At 39.7% G+C, this 24,488-nt stretch overlaps 1 protein-coding gene across 2 annotated transcripts in view; it reads left to right on the top strand.

Annotated features, from left to right (window-relative positions):
- LOC109955447 (collagen alpha-1(XI) chain-like) overlaps positions 1-23,699 on the top strand; it is a 102,277-nt gene extending 78,578 nt beyond the window's left edge. For both annotated transcript variants that reach the window (XM_020591612.1, XM_020591613.1), the window contains 23 exons: positions 238-291; positions 4,189-4,296; positions 6,878-6,931; positions 7,812-7,865; positions 7,970-8,023; positions 8,253-8,306; positions 9,614-9,721; positions 9,897-9,950; positions 10,208-10,261; positions 11,590-11,643; positions 14,749-14,802; positions 17,082-17,189; positions 17,446-17,499; positions 17,864-17,917; positions 18,514-18,621; positions 18,903-18,956; positions 19,047-19,082; positions 19,175-19,228; positions 19,350-19,593; positions 20,545-20,657; positions 20,838-20,906; positions 21,173-21,406; positions 22,140-23,699. In XM_020591612.1, the coding sequence (XP_020447268.1) occupies positions 238-291; positions 4,189-4,296; positions 6,878-6,931; positions 7,812-7,865; positions 7,970-8,023; positions 8,253-8,306; positions 9,614-9,721; positions 9,897-9,950; positions 10,208-10,261; positions 11,590-11,643; positions 14,749-14,802; positions 17,082-17,189; positions 17,446-17,499; positions 17,864-17,917; positions 18,514-18,621; positions 18,903-18,956; positions 19,047-19,082; positions 19,175-19,228; positions 19,350-19,593; positions 20,545-20,657; positions 20,838-20,906; positions 21,173-21,406; positions 22,140-22,286 (1,977 nt within the window). In that variant the 3' untranslated portion in view covers positions 22,287-23,699. The remainder of the gene's footprint in view (positions 1-237; positions 292-4,188; positions 4,297-6,877; positions 6,932-7,811; positions 7,866-7,969; positions 8,024-8,252; positions 8,307-9,613; positions 9,722-9,896; positions 9,951-10,207; positions 10,262-11,589; positions 11,644-14,748; positions 14,803-17,081; positions 17,190-17,445; positions 17,500-17,863; positions 17,918-18,513; positions 18,622-18,902; positions 18,957-19,046; positions 19,083-19,174; positions 19,229-19,349; positions 19,594-20,544; positions 20,658-20,837; positions 20,907-21,172; positions 21,407-22,139) is intronic.
- The last annotated feature ends 789 nt before the right edge of the window (positions 23,700-24,488 follow it).

Below are 24,488 nucleotides of genomic sequence, written 5' to 3' on the forward strand. Positions count from 1 at the left end.
GCAGGAAATGATCCGAATCTAATTAAAGAACACGGGTTACTTGGCAAAGACTCATCTCAGGTTATCTTGCCCTAAATAATCTGCAATCATATAAATATTAGCTGAAGTGCTGCTATGTTTCCTTAACTTGTAGTTAATTTTAACATTTTCATTATGTTCCACTGGTCTCTAGTGTAAATGGAAACAGCAGGTCAGTCTTGTCCAGACTGCTTATCTTATTGTTCCATGTATTTTCAGGGTCCACCAGGCCCGAGTGGTCTCCAGGGTGTTGTTGGAGCTCCTGGTCCAGCTGTGAGTATCACATCCTCTGGTCATCTGATGTCCACTTTTCCCCAGTGAGGTATTATCATGCAGTCTTAGTTCACTGGTATTATAGGATGTCATATTCAGGTATATACAGTAAAACATGAAATGAAGAGTGCAGCAAATGACTTGGTTATCACTTGGTAACCCGTGCACACTGACATTCACACCATATTCTGACCTTTATTTGGCAGATACTGAATTTTTACTTTAAAAAATCCTTTCAATAATTTAAATGCCATAAAAATGTAAAATTTTTCTAATGTTAGTCCCTGGTTGCCATGATGGGTTTTGAGTCAATACAATGAAATGGCAAAGCAAGTCTGAAATATTGACTCCATTTCAAAGCCTAATGAAGCTGTGAGGTAATGGGTAAAAGCAGGAACCAAATGCCCATTGGACAGAGATTTTTAGCTAATGGTCTCCGGATAACGAAGTGATGAAACTATGTCTGGGTCTGTAGGACTAGACCCTGTTATCCATCACTTACCAATCATGTTTTATTAATAACAATGTGAATTCTATATAGGTTTTTATTTTTACTTGTCCATTTCTGGCAGATGCTGTGATTATCAGCTAAGTAAGCTGTTACAGTGTAAAAAGGGATTGGAAAACTGGACACTTGTCTTTTAATGTTGCTTAGTTGAAGACCTCTGTTACAACAAGGTGGCCTAATTGATATATATATATAGTATTATTGGTACACAAATTTTATTTTAATCATGAATTCCTCTTAAGGAAACATATTAATATCTGGGTCATCAAAGTTGCTAACTGCTTGTCCTTTAGTAGAAAAGGGTTTTTAGCACCCAGTCATTAATTACATTATAATTATACATTTGGAATTTGTATTGATTTGCAATTCTTACACAGGATTAAACTTGTGACCTTCCATTTACAAAGTAATCTCACAAACCGCAGTGGCACCCCAACCTGCCAATCATTTCCATGTATTACCTCATATGGCATCAGACCTAACTGAAAATACTGCCTCATATGCTGTAGAGCATCCTTTACTCATCCATCTCATTAACACAACAAGAAATGTCCTGTTTCTACAGTAGCTGATGGCCTGAGGGCAGCTAACAGCTCATTGCTGTAAATTATCAGACCCTAACAACCATTCTAGCAAGAATTGAGCATCTGCAGGGCTCTGTGGGGGCTAAAATAGACCTGGTGAGACGGATTGCCGCAAGCAGGTAGCACACCCATGCTGAATAACAAATTATTTAACAGTTGTTTGTCCCGGTGAGTCAGTCTGTTCATGTGTATTCATAGCTTCATAACTGTATCCTGCATCATGCTGTGAAGTTTCAAGATTTCCTGCCCTTTTTTTTTACTCCACATCCTAATGCTGTTATCTGTTTTGACTATAGTATCTACCCCACCTCTCAGTCCAGGAAAAATGTTGGTGTTTGTAAGGAAAATGAATCATGTCCTCTTTTAGCCAAAGCTTAACAAGGTTTACAGCACCTCATGCACCACTGCTGTTGTCTTCAAGGTGCAGCTAAGGTCAAGCAGGGCAGTAGCAAACGTCATTTTCTATAAATCAAATGTGAATTTATTTAGCAGTATCTGATATTCTGTAATATACTATGTTTTTGAACTGTCACTTCGTAGGAAACTTTTCTAATGTAAATGTTTATAACATAATCTGAGGCAAACAAAAATCCAAAAATAGCCACTTAGCTTTGTTTCATTGTGTTAGGTGCACTTCAGGTGACTCATAATTTCCACCTGCCTGAGCATGTGTGTGGTGTCTCCAGGCCTAAGCATTTCATATATACACTCATAGATGCAAGTGATGGTGCAGAATCCTGTCTCATTCAGTTGCTAATTACACTTCAGATACAAACATGGCCACCAAGTAAGCATATTAAATGTTCAGAGTTGGCAAGTTTTAGTACAAGTAATTAGACGATGACCTTCAGAGATTAAAGTTCCTCAGAAAACATTGTTCTAATTAGATCAGCTGAGCACTGGGTCAGGACTTTTTAAAATGTTTATTGAAATTTTATTGAAAATAACCGTTTACAGTTCAGTTAAGGATCACATAAAAAAAAAACTGTTGACCCAAACAGCTGAGCAAGTTGTGCACAGGGTGTCACAGTGGTTGACAAAATTACACAGCATTTGAGATTGAGGACAGCCAGACACATTTCTGATTTGAGTCCGCCTGGGGAGATGTTGGAGCAGTCAGATCTGTGACTTTTGTGGTTAAAGTCTCTCTAAACTTTAGTCCACTTTGTTTCTGACACTTTAGATCAAAGCTGTTCTCATGCTACCTGTAATTACCTTCTACACTTTTGCATTCAGTGGCACCTGCCAGCATGTCCCAAGCCTCAGCAAGAGCTCCTCAAGCGCTTTCAAATGCTGACATGCATTTGAACTGAAAACTCCCAAATCTCGACTTCACTCTTCCCCTGTAGCCTCCCCTTTCTATCCTGTGGAGCCCTGTGCACCTCTGACTTCACAGTTGAAATCAGCATCTTTCACTTACACTGTTTGGCATCAGCCTATGGCTATACTGTACTGTGTTCTGCATTCCCTGATGTAGCACTTTGGTAGGATGGCTGCTATTTCCCCAGGTAGCCAAGCAGTACAGTGGATCAGTAGCTAGGAATGTTACCTACAGTAAACCTTGTCCTTGTTCCAAAAAAGGTTGTGCATTTTTCCCTGAATCCTCAAATAAGCATCTCTCACTCAGTGTGAACTACAACATGGCTTTATAAAGCATGTGGTTTCGCTATAGTTATCATTATTCATATTGATAAGAATAGGAATAAGTATAGAAAAATAGAAGAAAAGTAACAAGTTGTGCACTTATTTCATCACCAGGAAGATGGAAAGCAGCGAGGAGAGAGACATCTTTTTATGTGCACCCTCCTGTGTGAATATGTGCACCTTTGTGTTCCTGAGTGTTATGGTTCATACATTAATTGCCTATTATATGTTCTGTTTTACAAATGTAAGGACAACCAAGTTGCCTGTGTGTGCCTCACACAGAGGACGGACTGTGACACCTAAAACAAAACACTTAAAACAAGCTCCCTTGTTTTCTTTGTGACACAGTATGATCTGTAGCCTAAATGAAAGACGGTGATTTGTACACAGACTGAGTGGGGATGTTTGTTGTTCTTCTTCTGTTTTGTTTTGGCAACTGACATGATCAGGAAAGTTTGTTTTGCTGATCTTTGTGTTAAAGTGAAGTTTACTGCTCCACCACACTTCGATGGTGATGCCAAGAATTGCATGCATGCCAGTATCTTTATTAAAATGAACAAGTAATGAATCATACATCAGTAATAGGCTAATTTTACACCTCATCCATAAATAAAGATAAAGATACAGGAAAACAAATACCGGTACATAGCAAAATAACATATTGTAAATTCACAAATCATGTTTTCAGGGGAGCTCCCCTGTAGTTCACAACATGCTTTCCCTGACAGGTTCACTTTAAACTTTTATTAGCCTAATATCTAAACGATTGCAAATGTCTGGCTCTGCATTATCGCTGAGATAGACTGTTGGCCTGTCCAGGGTGGATGTGAGAAAAAGATCCAGCCCCCTTGTGACTCTGGATATTAGAGTGTAGAGGACAGACGGGTGGTTGAAACTGACATAAAATGACCTTCAGAAAGGGCATTAAGGTAACTGTCCATCCTCATCTTTGTTTGAATATGGGCATCGACCCGCACTCTACCACGTGAGCTTGGATCTACTCCATAACCTTGAAAAGAATTAAGAGTGCAAAGAAATCCCATGTGAGGAAAAGCCACATGTTGCAGATAAGAGTGTTTGTGGATTTGCATTTGCTAAAGCTCCAACTAATGGGGATCAGAATAATGATGTTTGATTGTGTGAACTTTGACCGCCCAACAGGGCAGTGATGGCGAGGCTGGACCGAGAGGACAGCAGGGTATGTTTGGCCAGAAAGGAGACGAAGGACCCAGAGGATTCCCAGGTCTACCAGGGCCGCTCGGACTGCAGGTACTGTACTTCTATGTCTGTATTTTTTTAGACACACAAACACACACATTGATTCTCTCTCTGTCATTCTCTGACCACATGACAACCAGATCACGTTGAACACAGCCTAGTAGTTATGCACATCACTTTCCCTCTGCCAGAGCCAAAGCTGAATGACTTTCTCCACACCTTGTCTACCGGCAGCATTTCATCTCTCTTTACATCATTTACATTACATCAAAACAGAGCATAATTTATTAATGGAGCCTCGGCTCCTAATAACACTTTGTGTTGCTTCTGGGCAAATAATGTTTCTTCCCTTCAAGGACTTTCTTTAGTGTGTGCAATACTGAAAATCCATCACTGTTGCTAATATTTAGCATGTGGCATTTTGCCATGGCGTTAATGGTGGAGGGGAGACTGCCATTGGTTTTTACACACACACTGCATCATTGTCATGCAGAAAACTGCTCCCCTGCAGTGCTCCCAGGCCCAATGAAGAGACCATCTGCTGCAGCAGCCCATATTTGGTCAGAGATTTAATCAATGTGTCATATAAATTACCGTTTGCAAATATGTCTCATAACAGACATATTACAACACAATACACAGTATTCATTACCTGGAGCATTTAGAGAAAAGGGACAGCTACTTTGAAGCAGGTAGGCAGTCAAGGTTTGTTCAGGAATGATTTGGATAATAGGATTGACGTCAGGTGTCAAACCTGTGACCCTCCACATATTCTGTCTAGCCACCAGTACACCCTGCACACACAAACATGGACTATGCATATTAAAGGGCTGTGCAAAAAAGGGATTTTTGAGGGCTTTTGTTCCCGTTCAATTTTCCACCTCAAAACACACATCTACTGTATCTGAACTGTGCACATGGCACTGTATAGCACAGATTTTTGGTGTTGAAATAACACATTCTTTCTTCTGCACATAAAACATTGACAGGATGTTTAAGAAAATCAACCCTTTCTCAGTTCAGTCCAGTCAGGTTCTTTCAACCTTAGTCTGATTTGATCAGCAGATAATCTTTTTGATTTTAGCAAAATTTCATTTGCTTTTCTGTATGTTCCTACTGCTCAGCTCTCTTTTCCTCAGAATTACAACAGAGTGAAAAAGGAACAAAACAGCAGAGCATCGGCTCATTTAAACCAGTGAGCTGAAGTTCAGGAAACTTGCTTTGGTGGCAATTAATAATCCAAAGACTCACTGAGGATGAAATTAGAGCGAAGCCCTGCTGGTCAATAGGGCCGGATAACCTTGTTATTAAGTGCAATTGGTTTTTAATTGGGCATAATGCACTCCATCTCCACTCTTTTAATTATGTTTGGCTAAGCTGCCCTTCAATGGATGGTAGCAGCCGCGGTGAGCTCAGCTCTTCAATGCAATTATCTGTAACCATAATGATTTTTGACTATGGGGGAAAGAATGGCTTCGGTCTGAAAGCCTTCCATCATGTGGGTCTCTGTTTGCCGTGGGTTATTGGAGTCCCTGCTGAGCAGATGAATTCTTTAGATTAAGACGTTAAGATGTGGATGCAGAGGAAAGTAAATATGAAATCTGATTACACCACACAAGTCCAAGGCTAGTGTGGATTGGAGAGAAATGCCAAGTCATAAGTAAATATTTATTGATTTGCTTTGTTATTTATGCCAAAGAGTAGCTGTGTGTGTACCAACAGTATACATATGGTTATACTGGTTTTGCTCGCAATATACTTTTTTTTTTTCAGCGTCCTCATCCATTAGTTCATATATTTTACAAACAAGCCTAACAGGCCCTGCAGTGATGAAGAGCTCATCACTTCCAGACACTATACATGAAATAAGTTGGTGATCTATTTATTTTTCTGTTGTTACTGTCGTCATGCTTTATTACTGTGACTGAAGCTGCAGTTACAAATTAGCCTTCTCTGCCATCGCAGTTACAGTAAATTAACAAAATGGACAGAAACTACACATATGTGAGCTTAGTGATCTATATCTGTGTCATTTGGGTTTTACAGTAACTAATCATGGCTGCTGCTGCCTTCCACCCACCTATTGATTATGTATGCTCCATCATCAGAGATAAACTAACACAACAAATAACTGCAATTATGTAGACAGACAATAAGCTACAATAGCCAGTGAGAGCTTCTTCATTTTTGTTGCAGATACACCTTCCCAAGTGGTATTCAAACTGTTTTAGTCAAGCATGACTGAATCCCAAAACTGGATAATACCTTCCACCTGCACTGTCCCCTTTGTTTCCACTTTCCTGTGGACATAGATGGATGGTGCTCCCACCCCGTAATTTACCCAGGCTGATTATACCCATGCCTCCCATACCCTTTAATTACAATAGGTGTCCTTTTTGACTAATTGTGTGTTTATACTCAGGGGTTCAACTTGTATTAATGCATTCTCCATCACATTGCAGTCTAAAGCCCTCTCTATTCAATACGCATCTAGAAGTACCTGTTAATGAACAGCAAAAAAGTATTTTTGCTCCTGCCGGTTCATTTTCTAAAGTGCAGTTTTGTATCAAATGTAGTCTCACATGAACTTTTTTTTTGTTGTTGTTCAGAAGAATGTTTGTCTTCTTTTCAGGGTTTGCCCGGGCCTCCTGGTGAGAAGGGAGAAAATGGAGATGTTGGACCAATGGTGAGTGTAGCTCTTGCTCTGACTTTTCTCCGTTACAGCACTTTGTATTGTTTTCACGTACAACCCAGCGAGGTGGGAAATTGTACTGATTGTTCTGGATTGTTTGGACTGGTGACTGAATTTGGCAACTCCACCGGCCACATGGCAGATGTTTTTGAAATCTGTGGAAGATGTATTGACACAAAGATCTCAGCAGGTTGAAAAGTTTGCATCCTCTGTTCCAAAGTAGTGGTTTTTCTACTACAATCTCTTAGTTTTTTTGTGAAGTTAGACTACATTAAAAGTACTCCCAGCATTTATTGATTTGCTTTGATGTTTGTGCCAAGGGCTGCTGAGGGGTCAGCTGAGCACAGACACAGAGTTTCGGGTTGTTTTCACATGCTGCAGTTATGTTTTGGATCTTGACTTTGCTACATTGAGACATATCTGAGCATTGTCTTGCCTCAGGGCTTAAAGAGTCACTGTCATGTGCTCACAAGAAACGCACTGGTCATCAGACACAGCCTAAATTTTCCATAATACAGCAAGTGTCATCAAAGTAAGAGAAATGTCTCTGAAGATAAATATGTTTACATTTCATTACATTTTTTTTTTCTGCTCATCCTTGGCCCCTATGGCTGCTGTGCAGTATATGAGAAATGACTGCAGTGGGTGTGGCATGTCTGCTGTTTGTGAAGACACATATATGAATTCTGTTTCCTATATGACTAAAAGTATTCTGTGGTGTACTTTTATACCCTTTTGATATAAAAGGCATGATTGTTTTGGCTTTGTTTTTTCACAGTGTAAGACGGAGCATGCATTTAGCTCTTAACATACAGTATAAGTAAAGCTTGTGGTGCCCTACTATGCTGAACATACGTTCTGTTTTTGCTAACAGGGTCCACCTGGTCCTCCTGGCCCCCGAGGTCCTCAAGGTCCCAGCGGAGCCAGCGTAAGTTTGTCTTTTCTTTTTGACAAGGCTTCTGTCACCAGCATTATGTCAGTGCTCATGTTTTGTCAGTTTCTTTGGCTGATGTCACTGCGACTGATCCGCAGGGTGCACAAGGTCCTACCGGTGGTATTGGTGCAATGGGAGGTGTTGGTGAGAAGGTAAGAACCTAACATGTTTTGCCTTGAAATAAAGAATTCTGCACAGTGTTTGTGCTTTTGAAAGAAACTGCCATTTTTAATACTGTACCATACTTTAAAAAGGTTATTGTGTTAGAAGGAAGGTACCAAATAAAAGCACCGAGTGGGCAGCCAGTACACAAGTTGGTCAGCTGATAACACTATGTAGGCTGCAGCTGTGATAATCCACATTTTCACTGTGCTATAACAGGGAGAAACCGGGGAGGCTGGCAACCCAGGATCACCTGGAGAGCCTGGCATCGCGGTAAGTACGATATCATACTACAGTACTGCTGTCTTCATCTCTGATATCAAAAACAAATGAAGTGACCATTCACACATGTAAACAGTATCAATCCCGTAACGGTAAACAATCCAGCAGTGTATCCTCTCTACCTATATGTTATTGCAACTATCTAAGTAATTTGCCTATGAATATGTGATAGTGCAGCAAATGTTTTTATTTGACACTTTAGCTGTGGGGGCTGTTCTGCCTCTGAGTATTTCACCTCCAATTACTGTAGGCTGATGAGCAGAAATGCTAAGGGCATGAGGGCTTTTCAGTACAAGTACTGTAGCTCAGCCACATTTGGTTAACACCACTGTTGGTGCTGTCAAACCTGTATTAATGGCGAAAGTCAGAGCATCCCAGGAATTATGTTGTGGCATCTCAACACTGCACTGTGTGTTTGCAGTAACATTCTGTTGTTTGATGTGGCCAGATTTGTGTTTAATAACATGACATTCACTTACTCATACCGCATTTTACATTAATTTGCATAGGCATCGACTGCATCAGTACACGTACAGTAACGTGCATGAAATCTATTTGAAGATGCAGCAGACTGTCTTTTCCTTCAGAAGTGCCTCTGCTTTTTACTTTCCCTCAGTGGTACAGTATAATTCAGGGTAACGTATTCACATTAGGCATCTTGATGATGTATATCTCAGATCGGAACAGTGCCATTGATCCATGCTGAGCAGCAGACATTTGTTGTGTAGACCAGAGAGGCCTCGCCTTAGTTATCGGTATGGGCCAGTCACCCTCCTAAGTCCATCAGGTTATATTGACGTGTCTGTCTGCTGCTGTGTATTTGTTTACAGAGGAAGACAGAGCCAGTTTTTCATGTCTCATTGAGGTCAGTTTGGTGCCCCGCTGGCATCCAATAGAGAGGCACTTGGCTTTAATGGGCCAGCTAATGATTCTAGGCTTGTAATTATGTTTTAGCTGTCTCTTTAAGTCATAACCAACACTTTAAAAGGTTGTATCTGCTAGTAGTGGAGCAAAAATTAATATATTTATTTAGTGCAATTATTTTGTGAATGAATTTTTTTAAATATGAGACTCCACAGCAAATGATCTTAAAGCTTCATTTTAGTTTGATTTTTAAGTGCTTGAAGCCATACTTTTGGTTCACAGAGTCAGCTTGGTGCATATTTTGATGCCAGTTGGAGTGACAGATTTGGAAACACTTTTGTCTTGTGTCTTATTTAGCCTTCTGTTGTCCAAGTGCTGTGCTTGGCTTTCACATGGTCCTGATGGTGACAAGCCTGTAATGCATTTTCCCTCAGGGCCCCAGAGGAGAGACTGGTGAGAAGGGAGAAACTGGCCCACCAGGAGCTGCTGGACCCGCCGGTGCCCGTGGACCCCCTGGAGATGATGGCCCCAAGGGTAACCCTGTATGTCAGCTCCACTGACACACACAGCCATGACGGATGCATTATTAGAGCTGTCAGCGGGAGCATCACTGTGTCATATCTCTCAGTGGAGCTGTCGGCTGCCAGAGCTGTTGTTGACACGATGTCAAATATTCGAGTCAAGCTCGGTCTTCTCAATGTCTCAATCTGTCTGCAGGGCCCTGTTGGGTTCCCAGGAGACCCCGGTCCCCCTGGTGAGCCTGGTGCTGCTGTAAGTGCTACATTTATCCCTCAGTCAGTCTAATGTTGTGGTTTGTTTTATTATATCATTCACTGAATTAATTATGGTTGTGTATCATTAACTAGGAGCAACTGCTGCTAATAGTAGAAGTGAAGTTAAAAGCAAATGGAAAAATTTTCTTGTTGTTTTTAGGAGGATTTTATTGTGTGCATTTTGCTTTTTTTGTAAAAAAAAAATCTGAATTGAATTGAGCTTAGTTAAATGTTTGATTTCTGTGTTTTGTTTAGGGTCTTGATGGTTTAGCAGGTGACAAAGGAGATGATGGCGAGGCCGGTCAACCTGTAAGTCTTGCATGATATGAAACTGTATAAAAACATTCCAAATAAACAAATTAAAAATATCAGCTAGTCATATTCTGATACTAAAAACAATTTCCCATGTACACAGGGGATGTACAGCAGGAGAGCTGCTTCAGTGTTTTATGTGACTAGACATTTTCAGTAAATCTTTTTTTTTTTTTTACAATCGCTTTGGCACAATGGTCATCACTCGTAACGCAGGCTGTCCAACATTCAGAACATTACATTTTGCATTCATACTGTAGTTTTAGGGAAACACTGCACTTACAGAATCATGGAGACATTTCTTTAGATTACCCCCACACAAGATAGCAGTAGTTTCACTGTTTAGTTTTGCATATACCCATTGAATATTGTAGTACAGAATATGTGATACGTTTCATCTTGGTGCTACAGGTAATGTCACTGTAAAAGGACCAGTAGAGAGAATACTACAGACGCGGTGGAATCAATCTGAAAATGTACTAATGTAATACGCTCTGCAAATCACAACATAGCTTCACTTTCAATTGATGCAACAATTAGCTACAACAAACAAAGAACCAGAGTAGTACCTAAAACAAATTCAGGCCGCGGTGTTCCTCACCTGCCTTACAAAAAGCAAAACAAAGGTCTCACTTATTCTCATTAACCCTGTCATGTGGATTTGGGGTCACTTGTTGTTGTTGGTGTCAGGGGATCTTGTTATCCTGAAACCTTCATGATGTGAACAGGGGATATTATTGTTCCCCAGTTCCTATAAAACTATGCTTTAAGAGGAATGCAACAGTCATTTTGAGCTGTTGTATCAATTGATAGATCACTGTAATAAAATGACCAGGCAGTCGTCACAAATGCAGTGTGTGAATTGAATTTTGAAATGGTAATACTTTGTTGTTAAGCTGCCATTTTGAACTGGTGATTTCAGTTCAATCAACAAGTGATCTTTGGTTTATATGTATTGTCTCCAAGCACCTGCAAAAAGTGTTAGAGCTTTGAAAAATATGTATTTTGATCACCGGTTGGGGGCTCTGTGTGTAGAGTTTTAAAAAATGACATTAAGGTTTTGAAACTAGTGCCAAAGTGATTGTAAAAAAAACTGTATTAACATTCAAAATTGAGAAAATAAAAGTATAATGCTTACAGTGGAGCAAATGTAGCTATGATCTGGTGATGGGTTCAGAAGGAGAACAAAAATCCTTGTTGAGGGTTCACATCCTTTTTGTGAGAATGGAATTCACTTTTTTACAAATGTAGGACGATCTCATTATCTCTCACAATTCTTCAGTTTTGGTGAAATGGAGCTGAGTGTTCTATTTACTCTACTTTAGGGCCCTCCAGGTCCATCTGGTGAGGCTGGAGTACCAGGGCCTCCTGGCAAAAGGGTGAGTACATTTCCAAAATGATGAGATGATACTTCTCCTCAGCTCTTCTATTTTTAGTCACAGTGCTCTTACAGGCTCCCAGCAATTACACACTGGAGGGAGACACGCTTTTATGTTATGTGTAGAATTTGAATTAATCTACATGTGTTTGACAGGAAATTATGTTCATTAGTAAAACCAAGTGTCTGGAGATCATCCCGTGAGAGACTGTTGACATATTGTGAGTTTGACTGGCAGTAACGTAAAGGCAGGAAAACTGTTGCTGCTGCTAATGTCAGGAAATTAACTTGTCACTTTAATGTCTGGCACTGGATGGCTTTTCTGTCACATCAGGCTTGAGCTGATATTATTTCATTTTAGTAGCACAGAATTTATTATGATGCCTTACATTTACTGTAATAATGCTTTACAGTTGGCAATAAGGCTGGCCAATTAATGTGCTGTATGAGAGGGTGGGACAGTGTGACGGTGGACAACAGACACATTGATATTCACAATAAATTAAGACATATAATATGGCGCTTGCATTTCATGAAAATATGAGAATGATAAACAATGACTTTCAGCTTGGGATCATTAATAAGCAAATATACTAGTACTTCACCTGGGTATTTCCATTATATGGCACTTCATACTTCTAATACACTATACATCCCAGATGGAAATATTGTATTTTTACTTCACTGAATCCCTAAATTTTGAGGAAAAACTTTGCACAATTCTATGTTTGCAAGGACACCGGGCCAAAAGGTGCTTTGTGTCTGTGTTTCTGATCAACTCCTGATGCATTAGTAAACCTACTGATTGGTCCAGTGCCCAAATCTGTATTGGTGGCAAAACCAAAGACCCATAGAATGGGAACTAAACTAAACCACATAACTGTGAAGCTACAACTAGTTTCACCTCAAAAGATACAACAGCAAAATACTACAATGCATTGGTCATTAATTTTATTACATTTTTAAAATTGATAACACACAATTTTGGCAACAGGGCTCATTATCTCAAAACACCTAACACAGTTCACAGAACCATACACCCCAATTAGAAAAAGCCTACAAAGCTACAAAAAAAACCTGATCAGAATCAAAGTTTTGCACCACATGCCACACGTCTTTCACATTAACTGACTAATTTCCAAGAAACTACACACTGCTGTGCTAAATTCATAACATAATTATCTTTTGTGGGCTTTTACTATAAGAGGGTTTTGCAGAGAAAGATCATTCAAGTTCACAGAAATTAGCAGAAAGTTCTACTGCAAAAACAACAAATTAGTGCTGTGTATAGCACAATGGATGTTAAAGTTGTGCAAACACAAGAGCTGCATCATGCTGCCTAGCTCAGTCTGGCCACAACACCTCATCGACATCACAACCGACGTTCTCCATAGATAAACCTGAGGGAGGAAACGTCTTGAGGGTCATATCCAGGTCTGTACAGCCCCTAGCTCTTCCTCCTCCCTCTGTTTTGACTCCACCCACTAGTTCACCGCCCAGTATTGTTGCAAACAGGTACTCAACTGTGGTCTTTTTTTTTCCTGATTAATGACCCAACAGTTAAGCATTTAGGTGTTTGGCCATTAGAATTTTTGTAAATGGTTCAGTTGTAATTGGAGTGTGGTGTTTGTTTGAATGCCAGCATTTGAAATGGCAAACAGGTGATTGTGTGGCAGATTTATGTAACTTATGAACTGTGTGTACTGTGTTAAATTGGATGCAAAGTACAAAATACAGTATGTTTAGAGTTTTGAGCATTGAGCTGTTTTTTGCTCCGAGTGTGTGTTGTTAACTGTGCCAACTGTGTCTTTTTGGTGTGTTAGCAACTGAAAAAACTGTCATCTAATAATGTTATATGTAATAATATGGTATACACTAACATTGTATTTTTTTGCTGAGAAAGTAGTTGTATTTGTGACGCTGAGTATACTTTTCTTAGACCACTTTTTTGTGCTTTTGTTAGATTTTCAATACAAGGCTTTTGTGATACAGTGGAGTACTTCTTAATTGTTGTATTGGTACTTAAGTAGAGGATCTGAGTACTTCTTTCACCACTGTGAATAAGGAATCAGGCGCAAGGTCCATGTGCTGAATTAATCTTCCTTAGTTTTCCTCACCACAGAGATTTCAGAATGTGATTATAGTCTTCGGTGGCTGAAACACATTCATTTCTTCAGGTTATCATGACCTCGCCGCTTATGTGAAGATAGAGTGCTGCTGTTTGTCAGACAGAAGATGTTCACTGGGTAGATACTGAAACATTATTTGAGATCAAGTGTCCAAAAAGCATATATGCATCAGGCACTCTCATTTGTTTTCTGTGCAATTTTGTGGCTTGAATTAAAATACAGCCTCAAACAGTTGTTCATGCATTTTAAAAACGGTTCTCTGGTAAAGGCTTTTATTGTCCCTGGATTTATATTCCAAGGGGAAGCATCCAGGTGACACCGACTACAGAACAAATTAGACCCCGGGTCCACGTCCATATTAATGTACTTTGAGATATGATGTTTCATCCTTCACCAAGATAATTCTGGTTTAGACTCGCCCAATATCACTTTGAAATTGATTGTTTGGTGCTCGCTGGTGCGTGTATCTTCACACACGCATGCCTGCATAATCAACAGTCACTAATGCACACACACAGTTGCCAGGGTTCATAACCTACATTGAAGACCGGTGACTTTTGTTTGCTTTATACGATTATGGCTTCTAATAGAAAATGACGGCCCACTTACAAGGGTTTGACCAGAGGCTGTTTAGTGAAAATGCTGATGTGCTTTTAACTCTGTATGTTTAGAATGTAGGGCAATTTGCTTGCACTGTTTGCCTGACCCTGCATAACCCTCTCTCTTTAAAAAATATTCAAGGTCAGGGCATGTTCAGTGGAACAATTAGTATGTATATGAAACTACGGCTTGTCAGAAAATGTTAAATAATTTCCCTTTCAATAATAATTACCTACTTTGTGGCCTTTTGAATAGGTGTCTGTAAACGGTTTTGATGTATAGTGAATTCATTACTTTGTTAATTACAGTCATATGTTTGCATATTTGAAGTATTCATGTGCACAGTTATAATTGTATTTTATTGCCGTTTGTCTCAGGGATCGATTGGAGCAGCAGGCCCCGAGGGCAAACAAGGAGAAAAGGGATCAAAGGTAAGTTGCCAGCAACCTACTATCAAATTCAGCATGACTTTTACGATCAACTGTTGGAGTTGAATATCTGAATTCATTGTTGGTTAAATGTACAGAAACAATGAAAAGCCTCAAGGACTTTTGAATTGTGAATTATCACAAGTTTTCAGAAGTTTGAACACCACTGAATTTACTTCAGTCTGGAGATATTCAGCTCGAATTCTACTATTGAAACTTCCAAATGTCCCTAAAGCAACATCTGTTTAGGTTCAAGTGGCACAGCCCTAGCACATGGAGTAATTATGATGGGAGTAACGGAGGATATAATTAAGAGTCAGTGCAGAGAGGAAGTCAGACTGGGTGCATGTATCGCCAAAACATCAGATGGGAGATGGCTTTTTTTAATTTTAGCGTTCTTTTAAAACATAACCATGATCGTTCCCTAATCTTAACCAAGTCTCTAAGCATAACCTAATCTAAACCATATAGTGTTGTCACCTCATAAAACTACATAAAAATGCTTTTCATCAGTGACCTGGCATGGTTATAAAAGGCACCGACAAATGCAGTCATTTTGATTTGAATGTCAGATGAGAAAGCACTTTGTTCTAGAGGACGTGAACAAATGAAAGTTTATTTGATTTGGAGGAACTGGGGGCAATTTCAAGTTGTATAATTTCAAAAACTTAATTTTAAGGTTTTGTTTGTTTTGTGATTTTCAGATATATATAAAAAAATTAGGTTCAATCAAAATATTAATTTGCTCAAACTGGAGATGAGAAATTCAGACACCATGATGAAAAACTTACTCGTGCAGATCTGGGTTACCAAGGATGAGCAATGATGGCCGTCTTTGATCAGCTCTCCGCCCTGTCAGGTTACTTTTTGTCCATCATTTGATCAAAGTTTGGACTTCAAACAAAATAAATTCAGATAGTGAGTTATAAAGTGGAAGGGAATGTGTAATTTACTAATCATTTTTATGAAATTTACTGGAAGAACTATGTACTTTAGTACTAATATACGGATATAAGGATATAATGTTTAATTGGGACATGTCTAGTTAACAAATGAATTCTTATATTAAGTATCAATGGAGATTTTTCTTCAATGGCATTGATATTTTACTGATAATTAGTATTAAATGGATATATATATAGTGAATTAAGGAAATTTGTGTAAAGTGCAGTAGAATATTTAATTGCTATAAATTAATTGGTATTTGCAGTACACTTCAAAAGTAACTGACTTAAATGATAGATGTCTCACAGATGATCTAAAGGACAAAGTAACACCCATTCGACACCTTCTGCTAGTAGGCTGTGCAGGTGTACGTTGCCATGCTCCTCTGTATTTGCAAAAATGGGTTCATTAATCTCGGAGAAGAAGCAATGGACTTTGTTGAGATTATCAGCACATTTTATTGCTTTGTTAAAATCTGTAACATGCTAGTAATTGCACAGAACATTGAAGAAGAACATCAAACAGGAATGGTCTTTGGAAGCCTTAAAGAAATTGTTTGTCTTCACATCAGACGATTCACAGAAAACCCAATGAATCATAGCTCTGCTCTCTCTTTTGTTCTCTCCCCTTCACCATCATTTATTTCTCTTCTACACATGCACACACTGTCGGGCAGACACACACATACATCCACACTGAGGTTAAGGATTAGAGTTGATTTGATGGAGACAAGATAAAGCCCGCGTGGTGATCTCAGAGTGTCAAATCCAGGCCTAATTGGTTGTCAGAACAATTTAATCCCCTCCTCCTACCATCCTAGGCGATATGACATCTCTGAAACTTCAATACATAAAAACCCGCTGGTAATGTTTGATCTGTTTGGATGTAGCAAATCCTCGAATCCTTCCAATCTGAAGTTTTGTGGAAGGAAAACACTACAGAATATTGAACAGTATGACTTCCAGATAGGGGATTGCTTTATTTATGAAGTCGGATGAAATTGTTTTTGTCATTGTTGTCAGACAGATTTGACTTTTATCCTAACATACACTGTACGGTGCAGGGATATTAGGACTTTGCCAGCAATGCAAAGTTAGTGTATGAAGCGGTGGGAAGTTTTTCACCATTAGCAGTGCTGTGGGTTTTGTTTGCATCTAATGGAAGGTGATGTATATATGCACAGTATCAGAAAATCGGCTTTTCAAGTGATTTTTGAGGAAGATGTTTGTTAGGCCTCAAGAATGCACACTGTGTTTTAAGTGCCCAGAAGGTTACGAGTTCTATAGACAGCGAAAAGGGAGTACATGTGATTTTGCACTAATATTCTATTTTCGTAGGGAGAAGCTGGAGCTGAGGGGCCTGTTGGGAAAACAGGACCTGTGGGACCCCAGGGTCCTGCTGGAAAGCCTGGGCCTGAGGGTCTGCGTGGAATCCCTGGTCCTGTTGTAAGTTTTTTTGTGTTAAAAAAAAAACAACAGATAATGCAGGTTTGACTTTAATGACAATAAAATTTCCAGTGAGGAATAAATTATATTATTGAAAAAGTGCCATTAGTTGAGCCACAGCATATCTGTGTTAAAACTATTCTACTACTATACATACTTTTTAAACATGATGTTTCTTTGAGTTCAGAATGCCTAAAACCTAGTATTAATGCTCATGTTACTAACCAAACACTGATTATTTTTTCCTTATTTTCAGGGTGAGCAAGGACTCCCCGGTGCTGCTGGTCAAGATGGCCCCCCTGGACCTCTTGTAAGACATTTCCTTCTCCCTTCCTACTAAAAATCTGTCAAATCTGCAGCATTAGCTCACTGCACAGATGCAGTTCTGTGAAGTAGGAGTCAAAAATGTCCTGAATATATGATACTGCAGCACTGCCTGGCCTCCCCTTATTAGAAAAGTCTCTATGTTGGATGCTTTTTAGCCATCAGGTGCCTTATGAATTAATCATCTGAGGGGGGGTTACTGTTATCCAGCAGCTGGTTCAGTACCTCTACAACACTAATACTGAATAGTCAAACTTAATGCAGAGTTCTGTGCTGGTTGTCACTGTAAAATAATGTGAATTCATTTCACTTTCAGTTATTCTTGACAGACTGATTTTCCCCCTCCATAGGGCCCCCCTGGACTTCCTGGTATGAAAGGTGACTCTGGATCCAAGGGAGAGAAGGCAAGGCATTATTACGATGCTAATCTCAAATTGCTTTACTGTGTATTTCTCATATCTGCTTATGCGCCTTATCTGAAGCTTCCCAAGTAAGCCAACATCTGGGTCTGCTGCCTCCATCTCTTTGTTCACTCTCTCCCAGTGAGATGAAGAAAGGTTCTGCACAGTGAAGAGTTTTCACACAGTGACTTAATGCAATGAATGAATATGTATAAGTTCAATAATATCATCTTTGTAATGGCTGTTGTTTTGAAGCCAGAAGCAGATGGCCATAACTTTGCCCAGCAGCAGGTGCCAGACAGGCCACCATTGTTAAATATGATGACCAGTATAAGCACACTAATTATTTATAGCCAGAAATAAGACGGTGCTGAGGTGATGTGGCCAGGCATTGTACATAAATTTGCAGGGCAATTAACATACATTTGTTTCATTTTGAAAATGGCCTTTATTTTCGGCTGGTAATGAAGGAACAGAAACTTTAGTAAATACTTTGGATACAGTTGGATAATGGCTACTGTTGTTTTGGCTTCTGAATTCATTTCCATGCTTTTGTGTGTCAATTTTTGTGTCTGTATTTCCTTCTATTCCTGCTCCAGGGTCATCCAGGTCTAATTGGTCTGATTGGACCCCCTGGTGAACCAGGAGAAAAGGGAGACAGAGGTCTGCCTGGGCCTCAGGGTTCTGCAGGTTCCAAAGGAGATTCTGTAAGTCTGTCTGTGGGAGCATACAGTGTTTTAAGTTCATAGTCTGCCTGGCACAGGTGTTCCACTAGGGGTGTAAAGTTAGAGAGGTTAGAGTCCCACCTATTAGTGCTGATCTGGATCATCATCCAGATCCAGCAAGTTTTTAAAGGACTCTCCACCCTTGTGAGACAGGGCCACTTTCAATATTTTAGCTTCTAACTGTACAAATCTATCAAATACAATATATTCAGTGAGGCCTCCATTTACTATTCTTATTAATGTCATCTCTCATCTCTTATAAGGGTTTTGGTGGGCCCCAGGGTCCTCTTGGACCTCCTGGTCCTCCTGGTATTTCTGTAAGTTCCACTTCTCAGTCCAATGTATTTTTGCACTCTTTTACATCCTGGTTGTTGTTCATCTAATAATCTTGCTTTGCCAACAAACAGGGCCCTCAAGGACAAAAGGGATCCAAGGGATCGACTGTAAGATATGTTTTCATTGTTCTCAGTGTTTTGATACTCGTTCGCCTGTCAGTATTTGCTTGATAAGAATGGGTTCCTTATATCTTTGTCAGGGTTCAGCTGGTCAGAAGGGAGATCCTGGACTGATTGGACCACCTGGACCGCCTGTACGTTACCTGCTCATTGTTATTACGTTTAGATATTTGCCATAAGAACTCTCTAAGCCAAATAGAAACTTAATAGACACTTTTTAGAAATAATCGTCTACCTTTAACCTCTGTGCTTCAGGGTCCACCAGGTGACATGATCCAGCCGCTGCCCATTCAGCTGCCTGGAAAGACCAGGCGGCACGCCGAGATGCAGGGAGATGAGGCACTGGCAGACTACGGTGGCGAGGAAATGGAGGACGTCTTTGGATCCCTCTACAACCTCAAACAAGACATTGAGCGCATGAAGTTCCCTATGGGTACCCAGGACAATCCTGCCAGGACCTGCAATGACCTGCGCCTCAGCCAGCCTGACTTCCCAGATGGTATGACGGAGGCACTCTATTAGCTTACTGTAGTTTTACCAGTGAGACAGAGTTCATCAACAGTAGATGTTGTTCACATTGTGATGGTGAAAAGCTGTAAAAATACAGGTCAGGAGTCACATCATTTGTTCTGTTCTTTGTATGTAGGAGCCAAAGCATGATTTCCACCTCATTTACAAGGGTGTAATTTCCCCCACTGCATTTATAGTTTGATTTACTCACAAAGATTTCCACAAACGGTGTCCTCTTATTGTCCAACTGCCAAAAACTGGAGAGAGAGATTGATATACTCATCTGTGTCACCTTGAGTTACCATGATCTCACAGCACCTGGGGTTATAGCCCAAGAAAAATGAATTTCCACTAATGTTTATGCCCTGGGTTTTGACTCTCAGGCTACGTACAGGATGCCCTGTCTAATTTCTGGAAGTTGTTTGGGATGTGTGTGCCCTGAAAGGAAGACTCCAGTTAAAATGCAGATAAGGCCGTGAAAGGCAGCGTTCTTTGAATTTAAAGTGAAAAAAGTGTTTTAAAGTGCCAAGTTCCTCTCTGAGAAATTACATATGATTTTGTGATTCCCTTCACAATATGCTAGAGCAAAAGTTCAAGGACATCACTGAACATCTTGCTTTGTGCTCCCAACAGTCCAAATCCTGAAAAGATCCAGTCCACTAAGAAGCCAGTTTTCACATTATGAAAACCCAGAACCAACAAATGGAGTTAAATAGTGTAATTAATTGGTTATCAAAATAATTTCTGATTATTTTTTCAAGCAAAGCTACACCCATGGTAGGAAAACCAACAGTTTTATCCTCCCTGTAGACTCCCAAGTGAAAACCTGATATTCACAATGGACCAGTCTTGTCCAGGATGATGTGAACATTAAATATCAGCAGAACTGTGAACTTTGGAGAGGACCAAAGCTGTCTGTCTCATTATGTTTCTCTCACAGGTGAATACTGGATTGATCCAAACCAGGGCTGCATAGGAGACTCCTTCAAAGTGTACTGTAACTTCACAGCAGGTGGAGAAACGTGCATCTACCCAGATAAGAAATCCACAGGGGTAAGTAATAGGCAATGGTAACATGTAATTTAAAGCAGTATCAGACTTGAATCAAATGGACTTTATCCTCTGATTCAGGGTTGTACACTAAGAGTAGAACAACACATGGAGGAGCTCTTTGCGTGCATTTTTAAAATAATAATTGACCTGATTTCTTTTTTTGTTTGCCTCTTTTTGTAGGTTAGAATATCCAACTGGCCCAAGGAGTCTCCAGGTTCATGGTTCAGTGAGTTTAAACGTGGCAAAATTGTGAGTCATCCCACACAGATTCTTTTCTTTTTTATTACTGCTGCTTTATCACTTTGTCTCATTTACAGTAACCTTCCCACCAGTCACTGTTCTCTACCCTGATTTCCTCTGTCATACATCTTCCTCCCTTACCCTTTTTGCCATTCTTTTCCCTGACGTCTTCTTTCCTTCACTCCAACCTTCATTTCAAACATTCATCACCCCTCTTCACTTCATCCATACATGTTCTTTCTTTACCTCCTTGTTCCTCTTCTATCCATCCCCAGTTGAACTATGTTGACGTGGCAGAAAACACCATCAACTCAGTGCAGATGACCTTCCTGAAGCTGCTGAGCTCCTCAGCGCGGCAGAACTTCACCTACATTTGCCATCAGTCTGTCGCCTGGTACGATACCAAGGCTGACAACTATGACAAGGCGCTGCGCTTCCTGGGCTCCAACGATGAGGAGATGTCTTACGACAATAATCTGTTCATCAAGCCGCTGATGGACGGCTGCTCGGTAAACACTCTTTTTCTAACTTTGAGTTAGCAATTAAAGTTTTTTCTAAATCCCTTGAAATCCTGTTAATCCCTTGAAAAAGTGCACAACTTACAGGTATGACTGTTGTCAAACAATAATAATATTATGGTTACAGACCAGAAGAGTCGAGGGATCAAAAGTAGAATTTTATTTTGCTTTAGAAAGCATAGACAGTTTTCAAGCTGATGATTAGTGAGTGGGTCAGTCTGCTTTTGTTACTAATCAGTACATTTTTGGTCAGACAAACCAGGCTTTACCTTTGTCTTTGGGAAAGTGTGATGGGCAGTTTTTACTGTGTTACCACATTTTAAGGATGAAATGGTTAAATAATTAATCTAGAAAATAACCAGGTCATTTATTAATGGAAATAGTTTCAGGTCCAGTGGAAATATAGTGAAGGTTTTGTTAATTTAATAGCAGTTAGGATTTTTTCTTGTACTTACACAACAGATGAAGAGAGGTCTTATTTTATATTACTTTAACTAATTAATTGTGTAGTCTGTGAAATATTTAAAAACAGTGGAATAACTAATTAATTGTTTGGTCTGTGAAATATTTAAAAACAGTGGAAAATTGTTCCAGGCCTGAGATGATGTGTTCAAATTGTTCATTTGTTTGATCAACTTCCCTCTTAAAGTTCAAAGTATCAAAGAACCGTACTTAGCTCACATTACTGAGTACCCATCCTCCCGTTTGCCCCATGTGTGTGCAGATGAAGCAGGGCTATTCAAAGACAGTGCTGGAGATCAACACACCCTGCACTGACCAGCTGCCCATCATTGACGTCATGCTGAATGACTTCGGGGACTCCAACCAGAGGTTTGGCTTCGAGGTCGGCCCCGTCTGTTTCCTCGGCTAGACACGCCCCCACTTCCCGCTGAAGGACAGGGTCAGAGGGTACATATTATCACCCACATGTTGAGATCCGACAACCTTTACCTTCTCTCCCCGCGAAGCAAAAACCCGTGTTTTTTTTTTGTTGCCAAGAAGATCCACTCAAGCCCGGAGAAGAAGAGTTGCCCCTGAGACCTGTCACTGAAAGCGCCGACCAGGGGAAACTACTCCTCGCCCTTGTAGGGCCAGAATCACATGACTTTAACTTAGTAATGAGAGTGACATCAGGAAAAGGACGTTTGATGCCGTGGTAGACAGTGGCACACTTTCAGCAACAGAGAGGATCCACTCAGCCCAACCCCCACCCACCCTTGTCCTCCCCTTCCCACCACACCTCCCTCTCTGGATGCTCCAGGTGCTGCTCTGAACACAACCACAGAGGTGCTTTTGTGCAGAATCACAAAACACTCAAGGTGCTACAAAAACTTCTTTTTGATAAAACTGTAATTATTATTGTTTTGTACAATACTGTTCCTTTCCGAATCCACTCTAAAAACTTGCATGTGCCCCAGCTCTTCAGGTTTAAATAAGTATTTGGTAAACGATATTAAAAATCCTATAAATATAGATTGTCTTAACAGATTTGATGAGAAATATTATGTCTTTTGAAAGCATCTGACATAATTTGACAAAACTCCAATTTGTAAATAACAAAACTTTCATTATATGACTTTTTTGACAACAAGGAAAACTGGAACACAGTACTTAACTCAAAGCATTCAGTATAGTTTTTTTGTCTTGACACGCCAGTTGACATGTCCATTAGGAAAGTAAGCCATAATAATAAGAGATAATAATATAAATATTCAAAGAAAGGGCTTATTTTTCCAGACAGACTTTATTCACCCAAATGTTATACCTCAATTTCTTTTAAAAACGTAGCCATGTTTGGCTCTGCAATCATGTTTATATCTTGATAACACAATTGAGTTCAAACGTTATTTGTGGTGTCTAACGTATGAAGAAAAAAGACTTTGTGTAGTTAAATTTGTCCAGTTTTTTTTTTTATTATACAGTCACAAAAAATTTCCTGTTGATTTTCTTCTTTGTAACAATGAACCAAATGTTTTCATGTGCCTTGAATTGTTCATTCAAAAATATTAAAACTGGATTCTGAAAAATGCCAGGTTGGATGTCTGTATTGTTGGCTATTGGAGCGCAGAAATGTCTGGTGCTCTTTATGTGATTCTGCGCTTATAGTTATTACCATCCTTTGCCGTGATAATTTAGGAGGAGAATTTAGTCTTTTCAAGTGTCTGGGTTCATGTGGCTGATTCGACCGAGCCCGGATGCTCTGATCCTTTCCGGTTTTTTCTCTCTGACTCAGATTTGACTTCGATCAAGGTCTGTTTGCATCGCCACCTCCTTAGCTCAGAGCCGCTTTCAAACCTGTGTAATTATAGTATGTTAACAACCTATGTAAAACTGAAATAAATGGTTGGTGCTTTGCCAAATGCACATTGCAATGGTTTGCATTCACTTACAGGTTGTCCTTTATGTTAATAGCAAGGTTAGTTCATTAATACAACCAGTGGTTTTAGACAAAATGTGCTGAAAGGTAGTCGTACAATCCACAAATTTTGAAATCTTACTGTATGTGTCAGCGCTGACAACCACACTTCCCAGGCTGTGTTTGGCTTCCCAATTACTCCACTGTCCTCAGTCAAACTGACTCCACAATCTTACAATTGCCCAAAAAAATGCTTTTTGGCTTTTCAGGCCACATTGTTGATATTTTGTGGGCAACCCGGTCGACTTTTCTAAGACAGCACCAATTACTATTAAACAACATGCTTAGTCATTCCAGAAAGTTTAGTCCAGTTATATTTGTCTACATGAAGACATACAATAGTGACAACCTGAGTACGTTTTTTATGCTTTGTTTTTTGTTTCATTCTTTGTAGTGAAATGAAATACAAGTATCAAATGAAGTTTAAATTACTTTCATTACACGTACAGTAATCTTAACATAGCGTGTTTGTCTGTGCTCCCAGAGAATGTTAATTAATAATTATTTTGTCTTCCCAGGAAGTTGGTCATGTCAGCAGTGGTGAGTATGACGGAACAAACAGCATTTATGGCAGTGAAGATTGTAAATCATCAGATAATTTATGTAAATTAGATTAGACAAAAAAAGGTAAATATGACTTTGCATCACACTGAGAAA

This window comes from Monopterus albus, unplaced genomic scaffold, assembly GCF_001952655.1.
Source record: "Monopterus albus unplaced genomic scaffold, M_albus_1.0 scaffold14.1, whole genome shotgun sequence".
In the NCBI taxonomy this organism is placed as follows: Eukaryota; Metazoa; Chordata; class Actinopteri; order Synbranchiformes; family Synbranchidae; genus Monopterus; species Monopterus albus.